The sequence below is a fragment of the Capra hircus genome, chromosome 18 (assembly GCF_001704415.2).
Source record: "Capra hircus breed San Clemente chromosome 18, ASM170441v1, whole genome shotgun sequence".
NCBI classification, from domain to species: Eukaryota; Metazoa; Chordata; class Mammalia; order Artiodactyla; family Bovidae; genus Capra; species Capra hircus.
In genome coordinates, this window is record NC_030825.1 from 25,698,769 (window position 1) to 25,726,672 (window position 27,904).

The 27,904-nt window shown below is 50.8% G+C and overlaps 1 protein-coding gene across 4 annotated transcripts in view; it reads right to left on the reverse strand.

The window, feature by feature from the left end:
* Positions 1 to 27,904, reverse strand: part of GNAO1 (G protein subunit alpha o1) — a 179,058-nt gene that overhangs the window by 67,037 nt on the left and 84,117 nt on the right. For all 4 annotated transcript variants that reach the window (XM_018062013.1, XM_018062012.1, XM_018062015.1 and 1 more), the window contains exon 3: positions 13,754 to 13,895. In XM_018062013.1, coding sequence (XP_017917502.1) covers positions 13,754 to 13,895 — 142 coding nt within the window. The remainder of the gene's footprint in view (positions 1 to 13,753; positions 13,896 to 27,904) is intronic.

Consider the following 27,904-nt stretch of genomic DNA (forward strand, 5'->3'; position numbering starts at 1 on the left):
ACAAAGGCTAGATCTGATTCTCTTCTCCCTATCCAGCTTCGAAACGTCTAGGACTTACAGCCCAAGGATGAGCTTTGGGCCTTGCTTCCTGGCTCACTCTGGAAAATGACACTTGGAGTGGTCTTTCCACCTGCCCACCCCTACGACTGGCAAGCCCCCAGGAGCTGGCCAAGGAAGCATTACGACCAACAAAGCTAGTGGAGGTGATCGACTTCCAGCTGAGCTATTTCAAATCCTAAAAGATGATGCTGTGAAAGTGCTGCACTCAATATGCCAGCAGATTTGGAAAACTCAGCAGTGGCCACAGGACTGGAAAAGGTCAGTTTTCATTCCAATCCCAAAGCAGGGCAATGCCAAGGAATGTTCCAACTACTTACTGCACAACTGCACTCACTTCACATGCTAGCAAGGTAATGCTCAAAATCCTTCAAGCTAAACTTCAACAGTATGTGAACCAAAAACTTCATAAGATTATTCCAAAAAACCCCAAAAGTTTGGGAAACTCTGGATGAGACACACGTCAACAAGCCTCCTTTCTGCTGGGCTCTGAGTACCTTTGTGGCTCCCCAAGAGGAGACACAGTCCGTGCCCCTAAACTTACTCAATGAGAAAGAGTGTTGCTCCATCACATCAAGGGATGACTGTCTGAGGAATCCCAGCCACAAGAGTGTCAACAGTTCCTCCAGCACAAAACTGTACGTTCACAGTGAAGTGTGCACTGAGAAAGCTGGGATCAAACTCTAGTAGGGCTGCTGCAGACAGTGAGAGATGCGGATGTAAAGGAAGCATCGCTGGAAGAGAAGGGGCCTCCGGGGACAGGACGCCCTTTGCAGGTCCAGCAGGAGGCGCTGGGCACCATGGGACGCTCATACTGCAGGGAGGCTTGCCCCGGAGTAGCTGGTGGAAGAGGGTCTGAGATTCTGACGTGCTGGGCCAGGACCTTCAACGCCACTGGGTCTTGGAGAAGAAGTAAACCAGAAGTGCACTGACATGACGCAACAAGGTCCAGAGAGGGGCCTGCACCTCTCCTGCCCGCCAGGCAGGCAGTCTCCATGGAGCCTTTGCTGGCCGCAGGCCCTTCCCCTAATGCAAACACCCCCCTGGTCCAGGCCATGAGCATCCATACTCCTCACCCTGACACTCAGGACCTTCTCTAAGCCAAACCCACCCTTCTTCCCATGTTCTGCAATGAGGAAGACCTGGGTTCGATCACTGGGTTGGGAAGGTCCGCTGGAGGAGGGCATGGCAACCCACTCCAGTATTCTCTCCTGGAGAATCCCCATAGACAGAGGAGCCTGGCAGGCTGCAGTCCATGGGGTCGCAAAGAATGGAACACGACTGAGCAGCTAAGCACAGCACGCAGCACAGCACGGGCTAGGAGGGGTAGCAGGGGCAGCACCTCAGGCCTGGAACGGGGGCAGAGACCCTGAGTGTGACAGAGCAACAGGGCAGAAGGGCCTGCCCAGCGCCCAGCCGGGCTGCTCAGGCAGGAGAGAAACGTGTGTTCATCTTATTCATGCCACTGTTACTTAGGGGTCTTTGTAACAGCAGGGAAACCTGCACCCTGGCTGATAAACACTGGTATTATTTCCATTTTACAGAGGATGAAACTGAGGTTCAAATTCAGGGTACTTAAGGGACGTGCCTGAGGCCACAAAGATAAAAGAGGATCCAGTGTTGACCTTGCACTTGCCTGACTCCTGAGCGTATGCTCTGTGTCCCACGACACACAGAACCTCACTCGGAGGATGCACGCTGTGGTTCCATACGAGAAGACACAAGAGGCTGAAACCTTATCACGAGGCTCCCTGCTGCAGAAGAGACGCTTGGACGTGGCCCCAGGGAGGGCCGTATCCGGGAATCAAGGTACTGCTCACTCAGGTGCACAACCTGGACCCTGAGAACAGCTGGGGTTGGGATGGAGGGCACCTGGGCCCCCAGCAGGCACCCTAGTCTGCAGAGCTGGGCGCAGAGAGCCACCTTCCTCTCCTCGGCTGGTTGTCATCAAGGGCACCAGCTGGTCCAGGCACCCGGCAGGGAAGTGCAGCAGGAAGGAGAAGGGAAGGAAGACAGAGGCCTGGGCAAGAAGGGGGAGGGTGCCCACAGAGCTGGAAAAGCGGGACCTAATTTGGCAGTGAGCTATTTCAGGACTGTGCCCCAGGGACCTCGGACCAGAGACACTGGGGGAGGAGAGTCTGGTTGTGCAAACGCTCCTAATCCACAGCTCCTCTAGGGCTGTCAGCTGCTCCTGGGCTCACTCGGGAACGAGGACGTAGAGGGGCTGACGGCCAGCGCTCGTGCTGGGTGATGCGTGTTTGCTGTCTGAGCCAGAAGGGTCTGTGCCCGTCAGAGCTGGAAACATGTTCATGCTGTGCCTGGACAAGCATGTGGCATGGCAGGACTCCCTGTCTGTGGCATTTGTTGTCCCAAGTATAGAAAAACCCCTATTTTACAGATGAGGAAACTGAGGCCAGTCTGCTCATCTCTGCTCATTCCTGTTCACCCAGTGCCTGACACACTGCTAGTGCACAGAAGGCCACAGCACGTGTTTCTCAAATGAACAAGTGAGGGGGCTTCCCTGGCTGTACCGTGGTTAAGACTTCGCCTTCCAATGCAGGGTGTGTGGGTATGATCTCTGGTTTGGGAGCTAAGACCCAACATGCCTCACGGCCGAAAAAACAAAACATAAGACAGAAGAAATACCATAATAAATTCAATAAGAACTTAAAAAAAATAGAACAAGTGAGACAACCAATGAAATAGAGAGAATCTGAAGGTGCCCAGGAGATGGAAAAGATACTTACAGCTGCAGGGACTAGGTAGGGTTTATGGTGGGAATAATGTTCTCAGATCAGGGACAGTCTTAATACAGAGGAACAAAGCAGTGAGCATTTAGGGAGCATGTGCTCTGGGCCAGGCACCCCACTGACGCTGGGACACCTGACGGGGGTCAACCTTCCTACTCAGGAAGAACCATCTCAAGTGTTTCTGGGGGACTGTCACCCAGGGCCAACTGCCTCTCTCCTCTCTGGGGTCCTGCCTCCTCTCTCCCTGGGTCTACCTCTTTAGGCTTCTGTCTCGGGCCTTGCAGGACCCCGGTTCAGGAGCAGCCTTCCTCAGCTCCACTCCTGCAAAGCCAGGAAGAGAGACAGGGGCCAGGGCACACACCTTGCTCCCCAGCCTGGAACCAGAGCCGACGACGGGGAATTTGGGGGGGCGGGCAGGGACTGAGCCGCCTCTTTGACTTGTTCAGTGGCCTCGGCACTAGCTCTATGCCCAGTTCTGAAACAATGGTCACAGCCGGGCTTCTAGTCCTGGCTCTCCCTTCACCAGCCAGGGGGTGATGTGTGGGTGAGAGGAAGACGAAAACAAGAGCTGATTACTGCACACTTACTGAGTGCCAAGCCCCATGATTAGCCCTCAACATCTATGAATTCTTCAACCGTAACAGCCCCGTGAGTAGGTCATTGTTATTATTACCTTCAGTTTCCAGATGAGGAACCTGAGGTTGAGTGAGCCAAGTGACCACCCTGAAGTCTAAAGCTGACGACAGGCAAGGCCAAGACTCAAGGTTATATCTCTGACTCTGAGCCCTGGCTCTGACCCCTGCCGAGCTGCCTCCCCCTGGGCATGGCCCTCTACAACTGCACTGGTCTGGCTCTAAATAAAGCCTTGACTGGCGCATGGCTAAGGTCCCTGCTGGCTCAGGTGGGCTGGGAAAACTGGAGTCTCCCAGGAGATATACCCACACACAGGCCCATGTCTTCCACCTGCCTTCACCCCCCATTCTGTCATCACCCCCTGCACAGCCCCAGCTGAAAGGCGAGAAGGGAAGGGTGAGTGGTGGGCTGGGGGCTGCACCTGGGATCCTGGCTGGCCCACTGGAGGAAAAGGCCACTAGGGGAGGAGCAGCTCTGGCTCCAGCCCAACTGGGTTACGTCATAATCCTGCTATAGTAGCTTGAGTGTGGCTAGCCATCCACCAATATGATAGGAATCAGACACAGTGGGCAGTGCTGAAGTCAAGGAGAGTACTCAGGATGGCTATGGTGGCCTCCCCAGCATCTCTTTCTTCTGCTTCCATTTCCTGTTTCATGAGCTCCTGGGGAATTCACTCTGGTCCCAGGAACCCTTCAGGCAATCAGAGTACCGCATCCCCTTGGTCACAGTGACTGGCTCAGGGATGTTCAGGGATGGGTATGTGATCTCAGTGGGGCCAAGAAGAGAGGGCAACTCCCAGGATCTAAGTGGCTTCTCAGGGAAGGGTGTGCAAGAGCACACCCTCTGCTCTGCACATTCAGGGATGCTCCAGGGTCGGGGCCGGGGGGGAGTGGGAGGAGGTGGTGATGTAACTCTGACAGCCATTTTCTTGCAAGATGAGAAGTGATTTTGTGGGTCCAACGGGAAGGCCGCGGGGGACGGAGGAAATGAAGAGGAGCCAGGGCAGCTCATCAGAGCCGCTGGTGGAGCCTCCCCTGCAGCAGCCCCTCTGGGCTTCTTCCTCCCTGGACCCGGGGAGTGTTTTTTCGCTTTCACAAGCCAGTTTGATTGTCTTTCTTATCTTTGGTGACCAAGAGTGTCCTATCTTATCCAGAGGGGGTCTTCAGCAGTGGTGCAAGACCCCAGTAGGTTGTGGAGGCGTAAATAAATAAGAGGGGAAGGAGCCGAGTAAAGAGGAAGATGGGTGTGTGTGGTTATGACAAGGGCAGACAGGCACTGGTTTTCCTGGGGAAGCCACCGCCACCCTGCCTGTGTGGGACTACACCCCTCCGGCCCAGGCATGCAGAGCGCGGGGCCTTCGAGCTGCGGAGGGCCCCAGACACCACTCCGCGGCCACCCTCTCCATCTCACCCACACGGCTGCCTCAGCACACCCCTGACACCCCACAATGAGCCAAAGTCCACCTCTGGGTCCCCTGGCTCCTCTGTAAAACACCAGGTCCCTCAGAAAGGGTCCGTCATCCACAAGGGGCTCCAATGTGGAGTTTGGATCAAATTAGGTAACAGACGTGGTCAGGGAGAGACCGCCCTCCGGGGTGAACGGTGACAGTGCTCACCACTAGGCTTGAACCTGGGTCCCCTATGGGACCGTGCAGCCAGCCCTGCACTGTGTACTAACATTCTTATAGCTCCTCTGATTATGTTCTGGGTAGCAAAATTATACTGCATTGCATTAATGGTGGGTCCAAAGTATTAATTTGGTAAGTATACATTTAGAAGTGTTAGTCACTCAGTTTTGTGACCCCATGGACTGTGGCCCACCAGGCTCCTCTGTCCATGGGATTCTCCAGGCAAGATTACTGGAGTGAGTTGCCACTTCCTTCTCCAGGGGATCTTCCCAACCCAGGGATGGAACCTGGGTCTCCTGCATTGCAGACAAATTCTTTTAAGTCTGAGCCACCAGAGGAAGCCCGTTAAAAATTTACAATTTTGTGGCCTTATTTTAAGAATTCTTCATTTTTCAACATGCCAGGAGCCTCAGCACATGAGCATTGGCCAGGCAGGCCTCTCTGAGCTGTCCTTTATGTCTTCCGAGGCTGGGCGAGATCCTTGGCAGCTTGTTTGCCACCTGGAGCCCAAAAGATGTGCCCCCAACACTCCCGCTCCAAAGAGGAGGCTCTTGGCTTTCCTGTGGGGTAGCCAGTGGAAATGCAGGGGGTGGGGGTAGACTGAGGGCTGTCATGTGGGCCCCTTATATACTCAAGGGAAAGGCCACTAGTGGGGACCCCCTATCCTGATGCTCGGAAATATTCACTTGCATAGTCATAACATTTTTTTCACCATTTTTTCCACAGTCATAACATTATTTTCACCATTAGAGCCGGGTAATTCAGGGCTTACAGGGAGAGACAGACGAGGGGAGTGTACGCTACTGTGAGAGAGAAAGAGAAAGAGAAAGGGAGGGAAGGAGGAGACCAAAGCGCAAGACACCACTGCCTGTGGTTTTCATTTACTGTTAGTTGGAGTCGTTAGGTTTCCTTTTTTCTTTTTAAAATTCCACACCTCTTTCTACAGACGATGAATGTGTGGAGACTGGCTGAGGCGCAGGCCTGAACACCCACTCATTCCACGAGCCATGCCATGGAGGGGCCGGATGGAGGCCAGGCGCGGCAGTCACCCAGCCTGCCCAGGGAAGCCGGGGTGCCAGGCCGGGTGGGTGGTGGTCGCGGGGTGGACTGCCCTGCTCTCTTCAGTGAGCCGCACCCCAGGTTCCTCTGCACGGACATTCCTCCCAGACACTCTGGCATAGCTTTGCGCTGCCAGGAGATTTACCTGCCACCAACCATCTTCTCCTCTCCAGTGCCCCTTGGGACAACATTCCAGCTTCTGATGTGGGTACTATAGATCGACCGTGTCCTCTCAAAATTCCTATGTAAAAACCTAATCCCCACTGTCCTGATATTAGGAGGCGGGGCGTCTGGGAGGAGACTGCGGACGAATGCCTTTATAAGAGACTCCAGAGATCAATCCCAGTCCTTCCGTCTCGAGAGGACACGGTGAGAAGACAGCTGTCTGTGAACTAGTAAGGGGTCCTCCCCAGACACCTCATCTGCTGCCACCCTGACCTTGGACTTCGCAGCCTCCAGAACTGTGAGAAATATGTTCCTGTTGTTTAAGCCACCCATCTATGGTATTGTTGCTATATCGGCCGGAGAAGACTAAAATGGGCAAACAAAGGCAGAAACCAGAGAAGAAGTTACGACCCCGTGTCCCAGCTTGGAGGAGCACACTTTCCCCAGAGTAGCTCCCCAACCGTACCACATTTCTAGCCTCTAGACGGGACTTCCCACCAACTCAGCACATCTGCTTCCACATTCTTACAGATCCCCACAGCAGCTCACAGGCAAAGTGGCCGGCGGTGACTGGTGCCATCCCTCAGCCCCCTTCTCTCTTGCCTCTGTGTCCTACTAGAGCCAAAAAAAGCCACATTTTTGTTTTCCTCAGCTCCCTCCTGCTAGGCCAATGTGTGGTTCGAAGTTGGGCAACGTGTTCTTCTGCCCTGGAGTCCCTGTGGGAGGTGTTACCTGGAGCCACGAGCAACCAGAGGGCCCTGCAGGGTGGACCCAGGCCTGATGCTTCGAGGAGCCCCAGGGCCACCATCTCTCACGAGTCCCTGTCCAGGAATTGACGGTGTCCCTACTGTCAAGGTGGAGAAGGCAATGGCACCCAACTCCAGTACTCTTGCCTGGAAAATCCCATGGACAGAAGGGCCTGGTAGGCTGCAATCCATGGAGTCACTAAGTCGGACACGACTGAGCGACTTCACTTTCACTTTTTGCTTTCATGCACTGGAGAAGGAAATGGCAACCCACTCCAGTGTTCTTGCCTGGAGGATCCCAGGGACAGAACAGCCTGGTGGGCTGCCGTCTACGGGGTCACACAGAGTCGGACACGACTGAAGTGACTTAGTAGCTACTGTCAAGGACACCGACAGTTGGGTGGTCTTCACTAGCAGCCAAATACATCCTAACTTACACAGTGCAACTCAGAGGAGCTCTGTGACTTGCTCAAGGTAAGGTGTCTATACGAATGTCCCAGGGTGGCATATTAGGCCCAGCCTTCTACTGGAATGTCCTTTGTCTCTGGGCCTGGACCACAATCTCTGACATCCATGGAGAGAACCTTGAGGCCCACTATGACCCTCCATCAATAAGGAAATATCCTCGTGTGTTCCCAACACTTGACTTATGAAGGCAGGGAAGGGCTCAGCATTTTATCAAGACTCAGAAAAATGGTTTTCTGTTTAGCCCTCAAAGCTCTCTGGAAGAGAACCATCCTCTTCTCATGAGTGCCCCTTCATTAAATGCCAATCACATAGAGAAGCCCAAGCTGGCTCCTGCTTTCCTGATTCTTAAGGATGAGCATTGACAGGAGGACAAAACCCAGGCAAAGGCAGGGCTCCTCCCATGACTGCTCAGATCCCTGCCCTCAGCCAGGGGGATACCTCACTTCCGGCATTCATCTGTAATGTCTAACCAACCTTCGAAAACTAGAGTAGTTGTCACTCTGCTTCAAGGCACACAATGCTAACAACAGCTAAGCTTTCCTGAGTACCTACTGGGTGCCGGGCTCTACTCTAAGATCTTGCATTTAGTAGTCATTTAGTCCTCAAGACAACCCACTGAGGAGCATCAATATCACCACATTTTGATGAAAAGAAAAAACACCGTCTACCGGACTTCCCTGGTGGTCCAGGGGTTGAGAATCCACCTGCCAAAGCACAGGCTGCAGGTTCGACCCCTGGTCCAGGAAGATTCCACGTGCTGCAGAGCAACTAAGTCCATGCGCCACAATCACTAAAGCCCGAGCGCCCTAGAGCCCATGCTCTGCAACAAGCAAAGCCACCGCAAGGAGAAGCCCCCACACCACAAGCTTGCCGGAACTAGCGAAAGCCTGTGCACAGCAACCAAGACCCAGCACAGCCAACAAATAAGTAAAAATTAAAACCAAATCAAAGGAAAACACCATTGTCTACTGAAGCATCTGTCCTCCTTGCCTACGCCCTGGTGGCAGGGATTGGGTCTTGCTCACCCCTGCGGGAATACCTATGTGGATGAATGAATGCGTGAATGTACAGGTAGATAAGACCGTCCTGGCCCTCAGGCTCCCCTCCTTCCCCGTCCGGCTGCAGAGTGCCGGGAGACGGCTGGGTCTGGAGCTCCAGAACGACCGTGTTCAGAGGAGGGAGCGACTATCTTCAGCTGTGGAAACCCAAAAAGAGGCTAAGAAGGAGAGGCATTAAAGGGCCATCTCAAAACCTGGCATTTTAATCCCCCGCCTCTTCCTTTCCCATCTTGAAACCTGCTGTTCCTCTGAGTTGGTCTTTTTGGAGGAAGGCCAGGAAGAGCCACTTGTGCTGCCAACCTGGGCCAAGGTACTAGCAGCCAGGTGTGGCACTCTTTATGGCAGGGCTTAAAAAACAGACACCTGCCCCAAACCCAGGGCCTGGGGCCTGATCCAGTCTCAGATGACAGGAAGCAAGCAGACCTGGCTGCACTGCAGAGCTGGGGAGGCCTTGCAAATCAAAGGGTGGGCTCCCTCTTTCATTTTTGCATCTAACCCTGCCTCCCCATGCACTGTCTGCCAGGGGTGTTGTGACTGCTCACTGAGTATTTGTGGGATGACTGGCTGACCCACCAAATGAAAGACAACAAGGCCCCAGGTTGGCTGAGTGATTTTGGGCAGGCTGCTGAGATGGAAAGAGAACTGAGCAGAGATTCAGAAAACCTCAAACTCTAGTGCCGGCCTGCCACGTCATCCCTGGAGTAAGTCTCTTTCCTGTCGGGGCCAGGTGGGGCTCTCATCTGCAAAATGGAGCACCAGACTTAGATGGTCTTAAACGGAGGAGTTTCAAGCTCTGTAGCCTGGGTGGGCAGAGGGTCAGAGCTGGGCTGGGGCTGGCCTGCTACAGCGGAAGAGTGGCAGCGTCTAGCACATCGTGGTGTACGTGCTGCTGCCTGGAGGAAGCCTCTTTCCGGCCTCAGGTTTGGGCCTTCATTTGTCACCTCCCCAGCCCCCCATCAGACCTGAAAACACCCGCTGAGGTTTCTCTAGACCCCAAGGAACTCAGGCAGATACAGACTAGAGAGCATCCTTGTTTCCATCTGTTTCAGAATTCTTGTGAACTACAGGGTACACAGTGCTGCGCCGTGGAGACAGCATCACAGCATTTCCCTGATTCAAAAGGAGACCGTGTTCAGTGCTCCACTGTGTGACTTAAATGGCAAGGTTTCTCTTACCAGAGGAGATTCTGTGACGTTCTGGAATCTAAGTGTGAAATCTGATTCTGCCTCCTCAAAGAGTACCATATCTCATCTCAGGGCAGGGAGGGGGCACTCCAACGAAGCCCCTTGGTGAACCGGCAGAGACTGGGTAGCAATTCCAGCACCAGCACTGATCTTAGCCCCACTTAGGGCACTGGCCCCGGACTGCCGGTTAGGTGCTGGACGTGTCAGGCGCTGTCCCAGCATTTCACGTGCGTCACCTCATCTAACCTTAACACCAGATGAAAGGGGACAGTATCAGAATTATGCCCATCTTACAGACAGAAATCCCAAGGAAGCTATAATGTACCCAGGGCCATACAGTTGGTGGTTGAACTGGGATTGGAATGCAGTTTATCCAATACTTCCTGTGTCAGGCACTGTACTAGATGGGTAAGACCTATATTCTGCCCATAGGGAGTTCAAAATTTAGTGGGAGAAATAGGACATGCACAAAGGAAAAATGAAAATGAGAGGGTTTTTCAACTGAATAAAGCCTCACACAAGTTCAAAGCATTACTTCTTTGCTATTGTCCCATTATAATGTGCTTTACATATGCAAGTATACATTGCATTTGGACATAAATTTGTGTGTATTTCTATATACACATGGGTGTGATCAAATTCATCACAAGGGAGTGTTCATAGACTTTCCCCATCCTCGGCTTGCCCAAATGAACTTCCTAATCCTCTGATTGTCCAGTTTCCCCCAGACTTTGTTCCAGTGTCAGGGTTGAGGCCAGTTCTGCCAGATGAGGTTCTCTGCTTTTATGATGCAGATGCAGGCCCTGGGCGTAGGATGGAGGGAGAAGAGGGAGGGGAAGATCCTCTCAAAAGTTTAGGACAATTTACATGACAATGAGCTGGGGTGAGCAGGGAGAGCGGGGAGGAAGGAGGGAGACAGAGATGCAGAGAGGGGTGGGGAGGAGGCGGAGGAAGGAGGTGGAGAAAGGGGAGAAAGACCCAGGGAGAAGGAGCCACGGAGAGACAGCTGGAGACGGGAAGAGAGAGATGGGGATAGGGAGGGAGAGGGCAGGAGGCAGAGACGGACAAGTGAGAAGACTAAAGAGGGCAGGAGGGGGAGAGCCTGGCAGGCTCGTGGTGGTGTGTAGAGAGACGGTGTCGGGGCACTTAGGAAGAAAGCTTAGGAAGAAAGCGGTTCAAGAGAGCAGGACTGAGACAGACGGGGGAAGGCAGGAAAGGCCCTGTGAGACGAGCAGTGGGGGCTGTCCTCTGAGTACCCTGAGTTTTGGGAGAGACTCCGAAGAACAGGGCTCTGAAGCTTTGTGTTGCCTGGCTGTACTGTGCCTCTTTAAATGGGGCTCTGCCCTGGACCTGAGCCACATGGATCATAGTTTCCTTAGGGTTACAAATCTATAAATACGGATTCTGTGCTGAATGACCTTGGATAAATCGTTTTGCCTCTCTGTGCCTCTTATTTTTTTTTTCACTTCTCACTCTCAACTCACCAGGCTCACTTTCTCTTAGGGCCTGGTGGTGTCTGCTTGGAGCCTCTGTTTCTCTTCCTCCCACGGCTCCTCCTCGGCTCCTTCTCGAGGTCTTTTCATCACAAATATCCCTTTCAGGTTCAGGGGAACCTTCCCTGGCCATCTAGTGTGAAGTAGTTGCCCCCTTCCACCTCACTCTCCAAACCCCCCACAGCTGATACACAGGCAGGTGGGCGGGGGTGGGGTGGGGGGGTCCCTGCAAGCAGCTCCTAGACAGCAAATCCACACCAGGCCACTCCCAGGGAACACCTTCTCCTGCTGCCTGGCTCACTGTGGCCTAAGGTGAAATACAGCAGGAGGAGATGTCCCGGGGCCTGGAGGACTTCCTGATAAGCCTGAGTGCCGTGGTGCCACCTGCCGGCAGAGGACTGGGCTCCAGCTCCTCCGGCTCCAGGGAGCACCCGTTCTGTTCTCGGCCTCCCTTCTCAGTGGAGCCTTTCCCAACCCTCTACTTGAGGGCTGTCTCCACCACACAAGAAACAGCCGGATGGGCCCCGCGGTATAGACCTTAGCACGTCATGTTCCTAGCAATACCCAAGCAACCACCTCCCTACTCAGGATAATAAACTGGGAAAACAAAATCCTCCAGGAACAACAGACGTTTTCCAAAACTGAAGGAGAAAAGCATTTCAAAGTCACGCTGTTTTGGGTTATAATCAGGGCAGGAGGTTCTGAGGAAGGAAGAGTTGCTTGAGAGGTGGGCATGGCAGTGAACACACACACTCTTGGAAGGTCTCGAAGGCTGTGGTGGGTGGGTGTGTTTGTGTGAAGTGTGTGCTATGGACATGTGAGCCTTCTGCACTGTGTCATCTGGTTAACTGAGATTCAGGCACTAAGCTTTCTTTGACCAAAAGACAGACAGAGAGACCAAAGGCCTGTCCCATGTCTGAAGATCAGACCGGGCATTTCCTGCTTTAACGCCCGCCCGAGTTGACAAAAGTGAGTTAATACTTGCAAAGTGCTTATGGCACAGTGCCTGGCCTCTAGTAGGTGCTCAGTACAAGAGAGCTACTGGTGTTACTGTTGTGACCATTATTATTAAAATGAATGAAGTCCTGTAACCTGTCTTGGCTACATCTGATGATCTGGGCTGCTCTTTGCTGACTGGTCTCTCCAGTTCTACTGTCCTGGAGAAGGAAATGGCAACCCACTCCAGCATTCATGCCTGGAGAATCCCATGGACAGAGGAGCCTGGCAGGCTATAGTCCATGGGGTCCTAAGAGTTGGACACGAATGAGTGACTCATACACACACATCTCCAGCAAGGCCTGGCACACTGTATCCTCAGTGAATTCTTAGTGCAAACAAAACTTAAGAGCTCGCAGTGTCCCTCATTCCATGGTCCTGGCTCTGGGACCAAAACCAAAGCCCATCCCCAGGGAGAAGGGTTTCCTCCCTGAGGGGCAGCGCCTGGCTTCCCCGCCCCAGGCTGGCCCTGGACATCCTCAGTCACTCACTTTCCCCTCCTCCGGGGGGAAGGCGATACCTGAGCTGGGATGATTGTCGCAGAGAATTAGGATTTTGTGCATATAACATTGAATTTTACATTTAAAGCTATCTGTCACAGATGATTTATTACACCCAGCGAAGGTGAGGATGGTTTTCCTCCATGAGGGAGGTGATTTTTTGGCAAAGAAAGGATATATACACAGTGCACAACCAAGCCACATGGGAACCGGAGCTTAACGCTCTCTATCCAGAGGCTCCAACGAGGGGCCCAGGCACTCGACGGCCTCCACCTGCTCCCCACCTCACACTTCAGGTCACAAGGAGAGGATGGTTGGGATTCAGAGTCCCAGCAGGAGACAAAGAGCCACTCCTGCAGAGAACTTTCCAAGGCTGTTTCCCCTCGCCCCTTTTATTTGGCTTTTCCAGTATAGCTGTGTAACTTCAGTGAATGCAGACATTTGCAAATAAGAGTTTTTATGACTTATTCCATTCACCACCTATCAGAAGCCTGGAAACTCAACTGAAAACTGTCCCTGTTCTAGGATGCCAACTTCCTGCAGGAAGGAGAGTGCCCCTGGTCCTCAGACTCACCTTGGAGGCAGGGAAAACACAGCCCCCTGGTGCAAAGGAGGAAGAGAGTGGGTTTGAACAGCTGCCCCCACCGCTGGCAAGGAAAGGAAAGCTGCCCGAAGGAGGGGAGATGGTGGCCAGGTGGGGCTTGTAGTGCCTAAAAATATATTTTTCTGTTCAAGTGAGTTGCCCAAGGGCATGTACTTGGACAATGTGGTGAGGGTCACGATTTAGGGCAGTGTCACCAACCCTTTCTCATCTACATAATAAACCCTGGAATTCTGGGTTTGTCGTCTCCGTCGCGATTGTGCTGTGGCGGTTTGCCCACCACCGGAGCCCCCTGTTGGGCTGCACTGGCCAGGTGGATGGGTGCCCTGGCTGGTGACAGAGCACAGTCTCGCCCCGTCCCCATACGGCAGCCCGGCCCCATAGAGAGGACATGCGGGGAGCAGGGACAGGCCTACCTTTCGCTCCTTGTCACCGTACTCGATGCCCAGAGTGTCCATGGCCCGGACGATGGCTGCCAGGGACTGGATGGTGTTGCTGTAGACCACCGGCTTGTACTGCTTCACGTCTTCGCCAGAGAAGCCGTCTTCGTGGATGATCCTAGAGGGAAACCACACACAGCATGTCTGATGAGCGCACTGGCCTCACCTGGCAATGAGCGTGGCAGATGTGGGAGGCCATCCCCTCCCCTCCCTCTCTACTTCCCCCCAATCCCCGGCCAACCTCCTGGCTTAGCTGGCTGAGGGCCTGGTCCAACCTGGATGCTGAGTTACTGAGCTGCTGTGGTCACACCACAATATCTGAAGGAAAAATCTACTGGAATTACCGAAAAATTTAAAAAACAAAATTGTGGAAAAAAGAAAGGCAGTCTGTTTATATTCCCTATATACCATGGAAGCAAGATCAGTCCAGGGGTTGACAACACTTGAAAGCACTCAGAACACACACTGAACACTCAATGTATGCTTGTCATGAATATTTTACTATTTACTTTTGGCTGCTCTAGGTCTGCGGTGCTGTGTGTGGGCTTTCTCTGGTCGCGGTGAGTGGCGGCCACTCTCCAGCTGCGGTGCGCGGCTTCTCTTGTTGTGGGGTGAGGCCTCGAGGGCACGGGCTTAGTGGCTGTGGCACACGGGCTTGGCTGCCCCGAGGCATGTGGAATCTTCCCAGGCCAGGGACTGAACCCCTGTTCCCTGTATCAGCAGGCGGATTTCTCAACCATTAAGTCACCAGGGAAGTCTTGCCAATAGTATTTTTAAGCAAAGCTCAGGGTTTTAGCTTAAATATCCACTCAGGAGCATACTGTTGAAGACCCTGAAAAAAGCCTGCAGATGAAGAACACATTTTTCTCTCACAGCAAACTTCCACTGCTTTTAACGAAGGTAAGGTCACTCACTTCAAATGAACCACCTTCATCTTTGACAACAGAAGAGCCAGCAGAAGGAGGGGGCCTGTTCACCCTCGGTTGGGATGTGAGCACTGTGTCGCCCTTGTTCTGGTGGCTGTGAAGCAGAGGGCCTGCTCTCCACCCTCGGTTGGGATGTGGCCACTGTGTTGCCCTTGTTCTGGTGGCTCTGAACCTGACACGGAGGACACGGAGGTGACGCTGCAGCTCCCAGAGACCGCGCAACACTCAGCGCCCTTCTGCGCTCAGGCTCAGCTGGGGTCAAGGCTGAGGGAGGACATGCCCTGAGGCCCCTGAGCCCGGCAGATGGTGCCCATTGCTGACAAGGGCCCAGGAAGCAGAGAAAACTAGAAAGGGGGTAAAACTAAGACTCTGCAAGAATCTGCTCACGGTTGAGGTAATTAAGAAAAGACAAATGGATTTTAAGACTAACACCCAACATTAGGGGCTTCCTAGCTGACACAGTGGCAAAGAATCCACCTGCCAATGCAGGAAATGCAAGAGACGTGGGTTTGATCCCTGGGTTGGGAGGATCCCCTGGAGAAGGGAATGGCAACCCACTCCAGTATTCTTGCCTGGAGAATCCCATGGACAGAGGAGCCTGGCAGACTACAGTCTGTGGGGTCATGAAGAGTCGGACACAATTGAGCACGCACGCACACGAACACACACACACATCCAACATTAGTCATCTGCCAGTAAACTGCAAACTCTCCTGTGGTCACGTTTTTCAGTCCAAGACTGAATACCACCTGTGACGTGTACATCCACCTGTGTAATAGCTCAGACTCCCTTACTACCTCTGCAGCCCTTCTCCAGCCTTGCATGTGCTTCGGTACTGGAGAACACTGCTAGTAAGTCTCTCTCTCTATAAACAGTTTTACTGAGATAAGAGTTCACAGACCATATAATCCACCCGTGGGAAACGTGAGATTCACCATTCCTTAGTGTATTCACAAGGTTGGGCAGTGATCTCTAATTTCAGAATGTTTTTGTCCTCCCCCAAAGAAATCCTGTACCCATTAGCAGTCACTCCATCCCCCACCTCCAGCAGGAAGCAACCGCTCATCTGATCTGCCTTCTGATTTTACAAATTTGTCTACTCGAGACATTTCACATACATGTGACCAGACGAAGTGTCGTCTTTTGCGACTAGTTTCCTTCACTTGGCGTGTTCATCTGTATTCACCTGTGCTGTCGCATCCGTCAGCACTCCCTTCCTTTTTACTGTCAAACCAGATTCCACCTACAGATATACCATGTTTACTTATCCCCAGGTCAGCTGATGGATAGTAACGATTTCTATTATAAAATGTGACTTGGTGCTGGGTTGTGAGCCTTTATCCTGAGCTTCTCTAAGAAGCAGATCAAAATGACCCCACTGCCTTTTGACTGTCTTTTATTAGCCTTAAATCCAGCTTTGTACAAGTTTTTGAGTATACATCCAGTTTGCATCATGGATGTGTACTACCCTAGAGGGAATCTCAAAGGGAATTGTTAGTTCCCACTGTAAACAACTAGAGATCTGGACAAAATACGTGAAACAAGGGCTTTCAGACACTGGAGAATAAGCAGCGCGGGACTTGTGATCTGGGACGGAAGGGAAGCGAGCGTGGCGAGTCCTGTGAGGGATGAGTCCTGTGATCGCCTTGGCTTTCTGCCCGGAGGCATCCACCAGACCTCAGCGCGGGGAGGGAGGGCCCGTGCACAGTATAGCCGCCTTCCTGAGCACATGGGGTAAAGGGAAAAGTTCTGGAAGGCTGAGGTGCAGAGTCCCTGAGAGGAAAGAGGAGAGGAGAGAGAGACAGCGAGACACGGAGCTCCACATATCTGATTGGGGGTCTTTTTGAGCCTTTGGCTGAACCGAGTGAGACTCTACAAACTTGAGAAGAAACATGCGTCAGGGAGCTTCTAAGGTAGACCCGTCCCAAAGCTCACCCAAGTCTGAGTGGTGCAAGTTCCCATTAGTCAGAATGCAGAGTTAAACCCCCAGGGCATTTGGCAGAGACCCCAGAAGGCTCACTCCTCAGTAGTAAAGGCTACTTTTAGACCTGCCCCTGACAGAACTCAAAAATGAGTCTCAAAGAAAAACCCAAATTGACCCACAAGTCAATAACTGCATGACAGAATAAAATCTAACACTCCTTAAGAGGACGGTGAAATCCAGATACTTACCAATCTAATATTCATAGTATCCAGCATCCAATAAAAACATTTCTGGATATGCAAAGGAGGAGGAAAGTGTGATCCATAACCAGGAGACAAATTAGTCAACAGAAGCAAACTCAGAAGTGTCAGAGATGATGGCATTAACAAATGAGACCTCAAAAACAGCTATCTAAAATATTCTCAAGAAACTAAAGGAAAACATGAACATAATGAGTAGAGAAATGGAAGATATGAAAAAGAGCAAAACAGAGTATCTAGAAATGAAAATACAGTATCTGAAATAAAAATTTCACTGACAGGGACTAACAGCAGATGAGACACCCCAAAGAAGAATGAACTCGAAGACACAGCAATGGAAACCATCAAAACCGAAGCAGAGAGAGGAGAAAGGCTGAAAGATGTATTGTGACATGCATATGGAAACGTAGAAGTAAAATCTATGCAACAATAGCACAAAGGAAGGGAGGGATAAAATGGAAATATGTTGCTGAACAATTCTTATATTACACGAGAAGGCGCGTTATACTGCTTCTCTCGTGGCTTAGCGGTAAAGAGTCTGTATGCCAATGTCTGTCAGTGCAGGAGGCACAGGTTCAATCCCTGGGTCAGAAAGATCTTTGGAGAAGGAAATGGCAACCCATTCCAGTGTTCTTGCCTGGGAAATCCCATGGGCAGAGGGGCCTGGCTGGCTACACACAGTCCATGGGGTCACAAAGAATCGAACGTGACTTAGTGACTAAACAACAACAAGAAAGCATGAAATTGCTTGAAAGGAAAGCCTGATAAGATGCATACTGTGAACGCCAGAGCCATCACTAAAAAGCCTCCACGGCCCGACTCTCCTCAGAGGGTGGGAACTCTGGGTGCCCTAAGAGGTGCAGCCTGGATCTGCTGGTTCCCATGACACACTCTTGCAGGAAGCCGGCTCCATGAGTTTTTCATGCTTTGCTTTGGACCAGCCGGCCTTGCTACTCTCCTGGGAATGCTCTCTAGCTCCTTGGCCGCCTACAGGATCTCCTTCCACTAGGGTTATTTTTTCACACCTGTTAGTATTAACCTTTACAGCACCTGACAAGGTAGGGAGGGTAGACTTTTATTCTATCCATCTGTATTGAGACTGAGTAAGACTGGGTAACCGGCCTAATGGCTGTCAGCAAAAACAGTAAGAGCCAAATGCCGGAACAGAACCCGGCTCTCTAACTAAGCACACGGTCCTTTTTGCCACACCTCAAGCCTCGGGGTGGGCTAGACCAAATACTGCCTGGAAGGCCTCACAGGTGCCTGGGGTGCCCTCAAATAAGAAAGCTTCATTTGGGGCTTACAAAAATGATGCAATTTGGGCAAAAACTGCTCAAATCATGATTACTGGTTGCATAACTTGTTCATGCTGGCTTATATTAGCTTAAAATTGGGCTTCTTGCTTCAGGGTAGAATTTTATACCTTCCGTTCCCTCTGACTCAACCCTAGAAAAGCTGCACCATGCATAACAACACCGAAAGTAAGTAATATTCATAATGCTACTATTCAGAGAAAAACGCTGCACTTTTTTAGTAAAAGTCCTTCAGTATTTCTTTCATGCCACATTCTTCTCCCCCAACTCTGCCTCAGCATTGATTTGAATCATTTATCCTTAAAAGTATCACTTAAGGCTTCTTTATTTTCTATTTCCCATCTCATTCCGGGGAGAAAAGAGTAGAGCAGTGGTCAGATCTGAGGAGTCAGAAGAATGTGGGTGACGCCAACTCCATCACTCATGAGCTGTGTGTTCCTAGGAAAGGATTTAACTCCTCAGGCTTTGGTTTCTTCAACTACAAGAACTCATTGTGAGAAATAAATGTAAAGTGCCTATTGTATATAGTAGGGCTTCCCTCATAGCTCAGTTGGTAAAGAATCCACCTGCAATGCAGGAAAGACCCCAGTTTGGTTCCTGGTTCAGGAAAATCCCCTGGAGAAGGGATGGGCTACCCACTCCAGTATTCTTGGGCTTCCCTTGTGGCTCAGTAGGTAAAGAATCTTCCTGCAAGGCAGGAGACCTGGGTTTGATCCCTGGGTTGGGAAGATCCTCTGGAGAAGGGAAAGGCTACCCGCTCCAGTATTCTGGCCTGGAGAATTCCATGGACTATACGGTTGATGGGGTCGCAGAGTTGAACATGACTGAGTGAGTTTCACTTCACTTCACTGCAAGTATGTAATATATGGTGGGCTTCTCTGGGGGCTAAGCAGTAAAGAATCCACCTGCCAATGCAGGAGACGCAGGTTTGACCCCTGGTTTGAGAAGATCCCCTGGAGAAGGAAATGGCATCCCACTCTAGTATCCTCAACTGGGATCCCATGGACAGAGGGGCCTGGCGGGCTATAATGGGGTCACAAAGAGTCGGGCACAGCTTAGCAACAACAAACAACAACAATAATATACAGTAGCTGTTAGTAATGATACCTTCATTCGAAAGTCAAAGTCCCTTAAAGAGAATTTCCTTCATTGGTGGTATAAGAGAAGCAGAACCACAATAGCCACTAATGTTTAAGGGTTTACTCTCTGTGCCAAGGGCTTTGCATGTACTATCACATCTAATCTTCAAAACAATCCCAGGAGATAATTTTTATCTCAATAGAGGAAGGCAACAAAGGCTCAGAAAGGTTAACCCAGTCACCCGAGGTCACACAGCTGGCAAGGGTGACAGTGGCATTTGAGGCCGTGCTTGTACCTACCACGTGGATGCTGAGACGCAGGATGCTTCTTCTGCTAGAATTCCTATATCCAGGTTCCCTGAGAACCCAGAGATTTCACACACAAAGTTAGCATCAAAACACCTCCTATATCAGTCCAAGGGGTGTGGGGCGAGGAAAGGAGGCACAGGGGTTGGAGAGGTAGCCTGGGGGAGTCGGGCTTCTTGTGGCAGCCCAAGTCTAGCCCTGGAAGAGATGAGGATGGGATCTGGAAAGCAGGAATGAGTCTGCACGGGGCACCTTAGTAATGGTCAGTGGCAGCTCCAGCATCTCACACTGCAGCAGCCTCAGACAAACTGAGCGCCATCTACACAGCTGAGTGACAGGGGCACAGAACCAAGTCCCAGAGACAGCCCCTGATGACTGGATCCAGCTGTTCCTGAAGCTAGCCCTGTCCTGACACTTTCGAGGGACACGAGTTCTCTGACTCCCTCTTATTTTTGCATAAGCTGATTTGATTTGGGTTTCTGTCACTTACAACCAACACAGTCATGACCAAAATATGTTTTGCACCTTGGGAGGCCATCTCCTAGTACACTTGTTTATTAACTTTCTGTCCATACCAGCAGCCTGTCTGTCGGTCCTCCATCTCAGTTCCCACTCTCCTTATCAGCTGACACAGGGTTGGCTCTGAACAGACTCTGACACAGGGTGGTTCTCTGAAGTCAGAGAATATGGGATGTAACTCCACAAGCAAGATTACACTGGGGCACAAGATCTGCCCCTCTCCAAGGAGCTCGCTAAAGAAGACAGGTGTGTGTGTGTGAGCATGTGTGTGTGTGTGTGTGTCTGTGTGTATCTGTGTCTGTGCGGGGGTGTGGGGGGGTGGAGTGGGAACCCACTGGATTCCTTATATCTGCAGAGCTAGCATCGCAGAGGTGGACCAGGCTAGAGGCCGCCTTGGTGCCCACTCCACACTAGGCCATCTCCTAGTACACTTGCACTAGGGTTAGGGGCTCTGAGGGGTTTCCCAAGCTGCCAGAGCAGAAGAAACCCAGGAGCAAGCAAGGCTGACTCTGCAGCCCTGAGTGTCCAGCTTTGGTGGGACTCTGGAAACCTGGCAACGCAACCGAGGGAGGAGAACCCACGCAGAGATGGGGAGAGCATGGGAGGGCAGCAGTGAGCTCACGTGAGGTTTCTGGGAAGAGGCAACCAGGGAGGGTCCCCCGGCCTCCCCTACCCTGCTCCTCTCTCTGTTGTCCTGGGGACCTGCGAGGGGGCCTGGGCTGGGGCTCCCTTTGCTCTCTGCTTCCCCTTCTCCATGCAGGACTGCACTCGGCAGCACTGAGGCTCCCCAGGCACCACGGCCTTATATGGTCACAGAACCACAGGCTCGGGACCGGGAAGGGACCCTGGAGGATCATCTGGCCCGGCAGCCGTCCCCGCTCTGAATCACGGATGCCTCTGACACTGTGACAAATGAACCAAGACACACGGTTTTACCACACACACACCCTCCGCCCAACTTCTGGAGGTTCACAGACTCACAGACGCTAAGCTGCGGGAACACGATTTTTCACTCCATCTCCACGGTGGATTAAATGCCCCTTCTCGGCCTCCTTTTCTCAGCACCCTGTCCCCTGCATCGGGTCTGTCACTCCATCCTCCACGATAATCCCCTTAAGAGTTCAGACGAAGAGGGTGCTTTTGGAGCCAGACTTGAGCTGTGTGACGGGGCAATTGCCTTCATTGCCTGGTGCTTCAGTTTCCTTAACTTTCCATGGAGAGGGGCTTGGTAATTAATAGTAACTATCCTCGCTGGGGCCCGACACAGGAAGCAATCAGTGCAGCTGTTACTAGGACTGTTATCATCGTATTTGGTGAGTGGGACTGAGGGAGAAAGGACAGGGTGTCCTGTGTCTGTCTTCCTGAGGACAGAAAGTGACCAGGGGCTGCAGGGCAGCAGGGAGGTCAGACACTATGGGAGAACCCCTGCCCCCTGGGAGAAGGAAGCAGGGCTCGTGGCCACAGCAAGGAAGCCAGGGCAGGGGGGAGGGGGCCCTGTCCAGACTGGAGCAGATAATCTGCTCACTCACAGGAGCAGTAGCGAAGTGAAGGCTGAGCCTCCTGAATGGGGACTGCTTCATGAGGTGACAGAAGGCACTTCTGATCATAAGCGGGCTGCCTGGGTTAGCCTTGGTGCCCAGAGCTTCACTGGTGTGACCGCTGATGAGGGTTTCCCTTTGTCAGGGAGACCTGATGTGTAATGGGGCTCTGGCCCTGGAGCCACCACCCTCCCCAGTGGATGGGGGAATTGACCACCCTGGCTCCAGAGAATGCAGCTTCAAGCAAACAGTCAACAGTGAGATGCCAGTGAGTTAATGAACCACATACCAGCAATCAGGGGCTTCACAGAACCCACCGGAGCACTGGATCTGAACAAGACTGTAAGATGAAAGCACCAGGCATAGCGCAGAGTGTGCCCCGCACAGCCATTTGTGTAAAGCTAGATCCGTGTGTGATGATGCTGGTAAGAGGAGGCAGAAGGCGCGGGAGAGAAAAGATGGCACAGGAGGATGCTTAACATGGGTATCACCAAGATCACTTTTGATTTTTTCTTTACTTTCTTATGTTTTGTTTCATTAAAAATGTGTGTGTGTTACTTGAAAGAACAACAAATCATGTTCAGTGGGAGATAGACACTGTTTAACAGAAGAGAAGAATCAAGTAACAAGGGATAGTCATCAATCATTAGGAATTTTCTGATGTGTTTCACTTGGGTTCAGCCTGGTCCCTGCCTGCTTAGGACTTCTGTTCCAGGCCAAGTGAGAAAGCTGGTGCGGAGAACATGAGAGTTAACAGTAACAAGTGGCATTTCCCAAAGGCCAACTGAAGGGTTGAAAGGGTTGCCAAGGGCCAACTGAAGGGTTGAAATTCTACAAGACAGCGGAGTAAAAGGACATGTGCTCATCTTCTCCAAGAACTCCAAAATTACAACTCACTGCTAAACAACCACTGACAGGAGAATGTTGGATCCCACCAAGGAAAGATACCCCAAGTCCAAAGGTAAAGGAGAAGCCCCAGGAAGATGGCAGGAGGGGCGAAATCACGTTTAGAATCAAATCCCATACTGGCCAGAGATGCCCGGAGGGCTCAAACAAACCTTGTGCACACCAGGACCCAGAGACCCCACCGAGACTGAGCCAGAACTGTGCTTGAGTGTCTCCTGTGGAGGTACAGCCAGCCGTGGCCTGCTGCAGGGGCAGGGGCTCCGGGTGCAGTAGACCTGGGTGTGGCATAAGCCCTCTTGGAGGAGCTCACCATTAACCCCACCATAGAGCCACCAGAACTCACACAGGGCTGGGGAATCAGACTCTTGGAGGGCACAAACAAAAGTCTGTGCACACCAGGATGCAAGAGAAAGGAGCAGTGACCCCACAAGAGACTGACCCAGACTTGCCCGTGAGTGTCCAGGCGTCTTCGGCGGAGGTGTGGGTTGGTGGTGGCCTGCTATAGGCAGGGGGCACTAAGTGCACAGTGCATGCACGGGACCTTTCGAAGGAGGTCACCAGTGTCTTCATTACCTCCACCACAGTCTGCTGCTGCTGCTGAGTCGCTTCAGTTGTGTCCAACTCTGCGTGACCCCACAGACGGCAGCCCACCAGGCTTCCCTGTCCCTGGGATTCTCCAGGCAAGAACACTGGAGTGGGTTGCCATTTCCTTCTCCAATGCATGAAAGTGAAAAGTGAACGTGAAGTCGCTCAGTTGTGTCCGACTCTTAGCAACCCCATGGACTGCAGCCTACCAGGCTCCTCCATCCATGGGATTTTCCAGGCAAGAGTGCTGGAGTGGGGTGCCATTGCCTTTTCCACCACAGTTTGGCCTCAGGTCAAACAACAGGGAGGGAACACTGCTCCGCCCATCAACAGAAAATTGGATTAGAGATTTACTGAGCATGGCCCCGCCCAGCAGAACAAGACCCAGTTTCCCAGTCAGTCTCTCCCATTAGGAAGCTTCCATAAGCCTCTTATCCTTATCCATCAGAGAGCAGACAGAATGAAAACCACAATCACAGAAAACTAACCAATCTGATCACATGGACCACAGCCTTGTCTAACTCAATGAAACTATGAGCCATGCCATGAAGGGCCATCCAAGACGGATGGGTCACAGTGGAGAGTTCTGACAAAAAATGGTCCCCTGGAGACGGGAATAGCAAACCACTTCAGTATTCTTGCCTTGAGAACCCCATGAACAGTATGAAAAGGTAAAAAGATAGGACACTGAAAGATGAACTCCCCAGGTGGATAGGCGCCCAAAATGCTACTGGAGATCAGTGGAGAAATAACTCCAGAAAGAATGAAGAGACAGAGCCAAAGCAAAAAACAACACCCATTTGTGGATGCGATTGGTGATGGAAGTAAAGTCCGACGCTGTAAAGAACAATACTGCATAGCAATCTGGAATGTTAGGTCCATGAATCAAGGCAAATTGGAAGTGGTCAAACAGGAGACGGCAAGAGTGATCATCAACATTTTAGGATGGACCGGAATGGGTGAATTTAACTCAGATGACCACTATATCTACTACTGTGGGTAAGAATCCCTTAGAAGAAATGTAGTCGTCATAGTAAAAAAAAAAAAAGAGTCCAATATGCAGTACCTGGATGCAGTCTCAAAAATGACAGAAAGATCTCTATTCATTTCCAAGGCAAACCATTCAATACCATGGTAATCCAAGTTTATGCCCCAACCAGTAATGCTGAAGAAGCTGAAGTTGAACAGTTCTGTGAAGACCTACAAGACCTTCTAGAACCAACACCCAAAAAAGATGTCTTTTTCATCATAGGTGATTGGAATGCAAAAGTGGGAAGTCAAGAAACACCTGGAGTAACAGGCAAATTTGGCCTTAGAGTACAAAATGAAGCAGGGCAAAGGCTAACAGAGTTTTGCCAAGAGAACGCACTGATCACAGCAAGCACCCTCTTCCAACAACACAAGAGAAAACTCTACACATGGACATCACCAGATGGTCAATACCAAAATCAGATTATATTCTTTGCAGCTAAAGATAGAGAAGCTCGATACAGTCAGCAAAAACAAGACTGGGAGCTGACTGTGGCTCACATCATGAACTCCTTACTGCCAAATTCAGACTTAAGCTGAAGAAAGTTGAGACCACCACCAGATCATTTAGGTATGACCCAAATCAAATCCCTTACAATTATACAATGGATGTGACAAATACATTCAAGGGATTAGATCTGATAGAGAGCCTGAAGAACTATGGATGGAGGTTCATTACATTGTACAGGAGACAGGGATCAAGACCATCCCCTAGAAAAAGAAATGCAAAAAGGCAAGATGGTTGTCTGAAGAGGCCCTACATATAGCTGAGAAAAGAAGAGAAGTGAAAGGCAAAGGAGAAAAGGAAAGATATAGCCATTTGAATGCAGAGTTCCAAAGAACAACAAAGAGAGATAAGAAAGCCTTCCTCAGTGATCAATGCAAACAAATAGAGGAAAACAACAGAATGGGAAAGACTAGAGATCTCTTCAAGAAAATTAGAGACACCAAGGGAACATTTCATGCAAAGATGGGCACAATAAAAGACAGAAATGGTATGGACCTAACAGAAGCAGAAGATATTAAGAAGAGGTGGAAAGAATACACAGAAGAACTAAACAAAAAAGATCTTCATGACCCAGATAACCACAATGGTGTGATCACTCACCTAGAGCCAGACATCCTGGAATGTGAAGTCAAGTGGGCCTTAGGAAACAACACTATGAACAAAGCTAGTGGAGGTGATGGAATTCCAGTGGAGCTATTTCAAATCCTAAAAGATGATGCTGTGAAAGTGCTGCACTCAATATGCCAGCAAATTTGGAAAACTAGCAGTGGCCACAGGACTGGAAAAGGTCAGTTTTCATTCCAATCCCAAAGAAAGGCAATGCCAAAGAATGTTCACTTTGGCACAATTGTACTCATCTCACACCCTAGCAAAGTAACACTCAAAATTCTCCAAGCCAGTCTTCAACAGTATGTGAACAATGAACTTTCAGATGTTCAAGCTGGATTTAGAAATGGCAGGGGAACCAGAGATCAAATTGCCAACATCCACTGGATCATGGAAAAAGCAAGAGAGTTCCAGAAAAACATCTATTTCTGCTTTATTGACTATGCCAAAGCCTTTGACTGTGTGGATCACAACAAACTGGAAAATTCTTCAAGAGATGGGAATACCAGACCACCTGACCTGCCTGAGAAAACTGTATGCAGGTCAGGAAGCAACAGTTAGAACTGGACATGGAACAACAGACTGGTTCCAGATCAGGAAAGGAGTACGTCAAGGCTGTATATTGTCACCCTGCTTGTTTAACTTGTATGCAGAGTACATCATGAGAAATGCTGGGCTGGATGAAGCAAAAGCTGAAATCAAGATTGCCGGGAGAAATACCAATAACCTCAGATATACAGATGACACCACACTTATGGCAGAAAGCAAAGAAGAACTAAAGAGCCTCTTGATGAAAGTGAAAGAGGAGAGTGAAAAAGTTGGCTGAAAACTCAACGTTCAGAAAACTAAGATCATGGCATCCAGTCCCATCACTTCATGGCAAATAGATGGGGAAACAGTGGAAACAGTGAGAGACTTTTGGGGGGGCTTCAAAATCACTGCAGATGGTGACTGCAGCCATGAAATTAAAAGACGCTTGTTCCTTGGAAGAAAAGCTATGACCAACCTAGACAGTATATTAAAAAGCAGAGACATTACTTTGCCAACAAAGGTCCGTCTAGTCAAAGCTATGGTTTTTCCAGTAGTCATGTACAGATGTGAGAACTGGACTACAAAGAAAGCTGAGCACCGAAGAATTGATGCTTTTGAACTATGGTGTTGGAGAAGACTCTTGAGAGTCCCTTGGACTGCAAGGAGATCCAACCAGTCCATCCTAAAGGAAATGAGTCCTGAATATTCACTGGAAGGACTGATGCTGAACCTGAAACTCCAATACTTTGGCTACCTGATGTAAAGAACTGACTCACTGGAAAAGACCCTGATGCTGGGAAGGACTGAAGGATGGAGGAGAAGGGGATGACAGAAGCTGAGATAGTTGGATGGCATCACCGACTCAATGGACATGAGTTTCAGCAAGCTCTGGGAGTTGATGATGGACAGGGAAGCCTGGTATGCTGCAGTCCATGGGTTTGCAAAGAGTTGGACATGACTGAACAATTGAACTGAACTAACTGAAGGATGTGTGTGTCAAGACATGCTGACTGCCATCCAACAGTCATAAGGAAAACTTCTCTTGCAGCTAAAAGTGACCATGTGAACCAGCTCAAGTGAGTAAGATTGAAGGGAAGTTAGCTAGAAATGCCCCTGGGAAGGAGTTTCTCTTCTTATTCCAGTGAGAGGCCTTTGAGAACGGCTTTCTGGTCCACTTTTCCACTGTCCCCGTCTCCCGGCTGCCCCTTAACCAGCCATTCTGTGGCGTCCTGCCTTTATATGTGGTTGTGTGAAGACGTAAATACTGGAGCCACGGCAGCCATGTTGTGACCATGAGGCTAAATGCCTCCACCCTAAGGATGGCAGGTCAGAGGGGTACAGAACACTAGCAACACTGCAGAACTGTCACATCAAGCCTGAGACAGTCTGATGAGAAAGGTCATGCTCCTACCATGATGCCCCCTGCCTGGGTAGGTGACCGTGACTTAGAGAGGAGAGACTTGCCTACAGTCACACGGGGAGCTTGTGGCAGAGGAGGGACAGAATTTCCAGAGACCCTCACACTGTGTCATAGGCCTGTCGTCCACCTTAGTGCATCCCCGAGACAGGTGAGGTGATGGGTGACAGATGCCAGGTGAGAAGAACATCAATCAGTTGCAAAACGGAAAGATTTTTGTTTCCCCTTTTGCCTTAAAAGCTCTAGTTCCCACCTTTGAGGCTTCTCAAAGGATATTTTGTAAGCTTCTTCATCCTGTCCCTAATTCACTTTTCATATATTTTTCAGGGACTGACCATGTACCAGGTAAGTCCTGGGGATATAAGAGTGACCTGATCGATGTGAAGCCCTGCCCTTGTGGAGCTCGACTGTGGAAGGTAAGATATCCAAGAGATACTTTTAAAAATGGGTATCTAAATTATAACTGGAGTAAGTGCTACCCAAGAAGAAAAATAAACCCATGAAGAGCTACAAGAGAAGGACCTAGAGCAGCGGTGCAGGGTGGGTGCAGGGCCCACCTCTTGGGGAGGCGGCATCCCAAGTGGAGCAGGAGCTGGTGGGAGAGACCGGGAGGGGGATGGGACTTTGGGGTGGGGGAGGGGGGGGGGGACGGCACAGGCAGAGGCGGCGCCGTGGAGGGT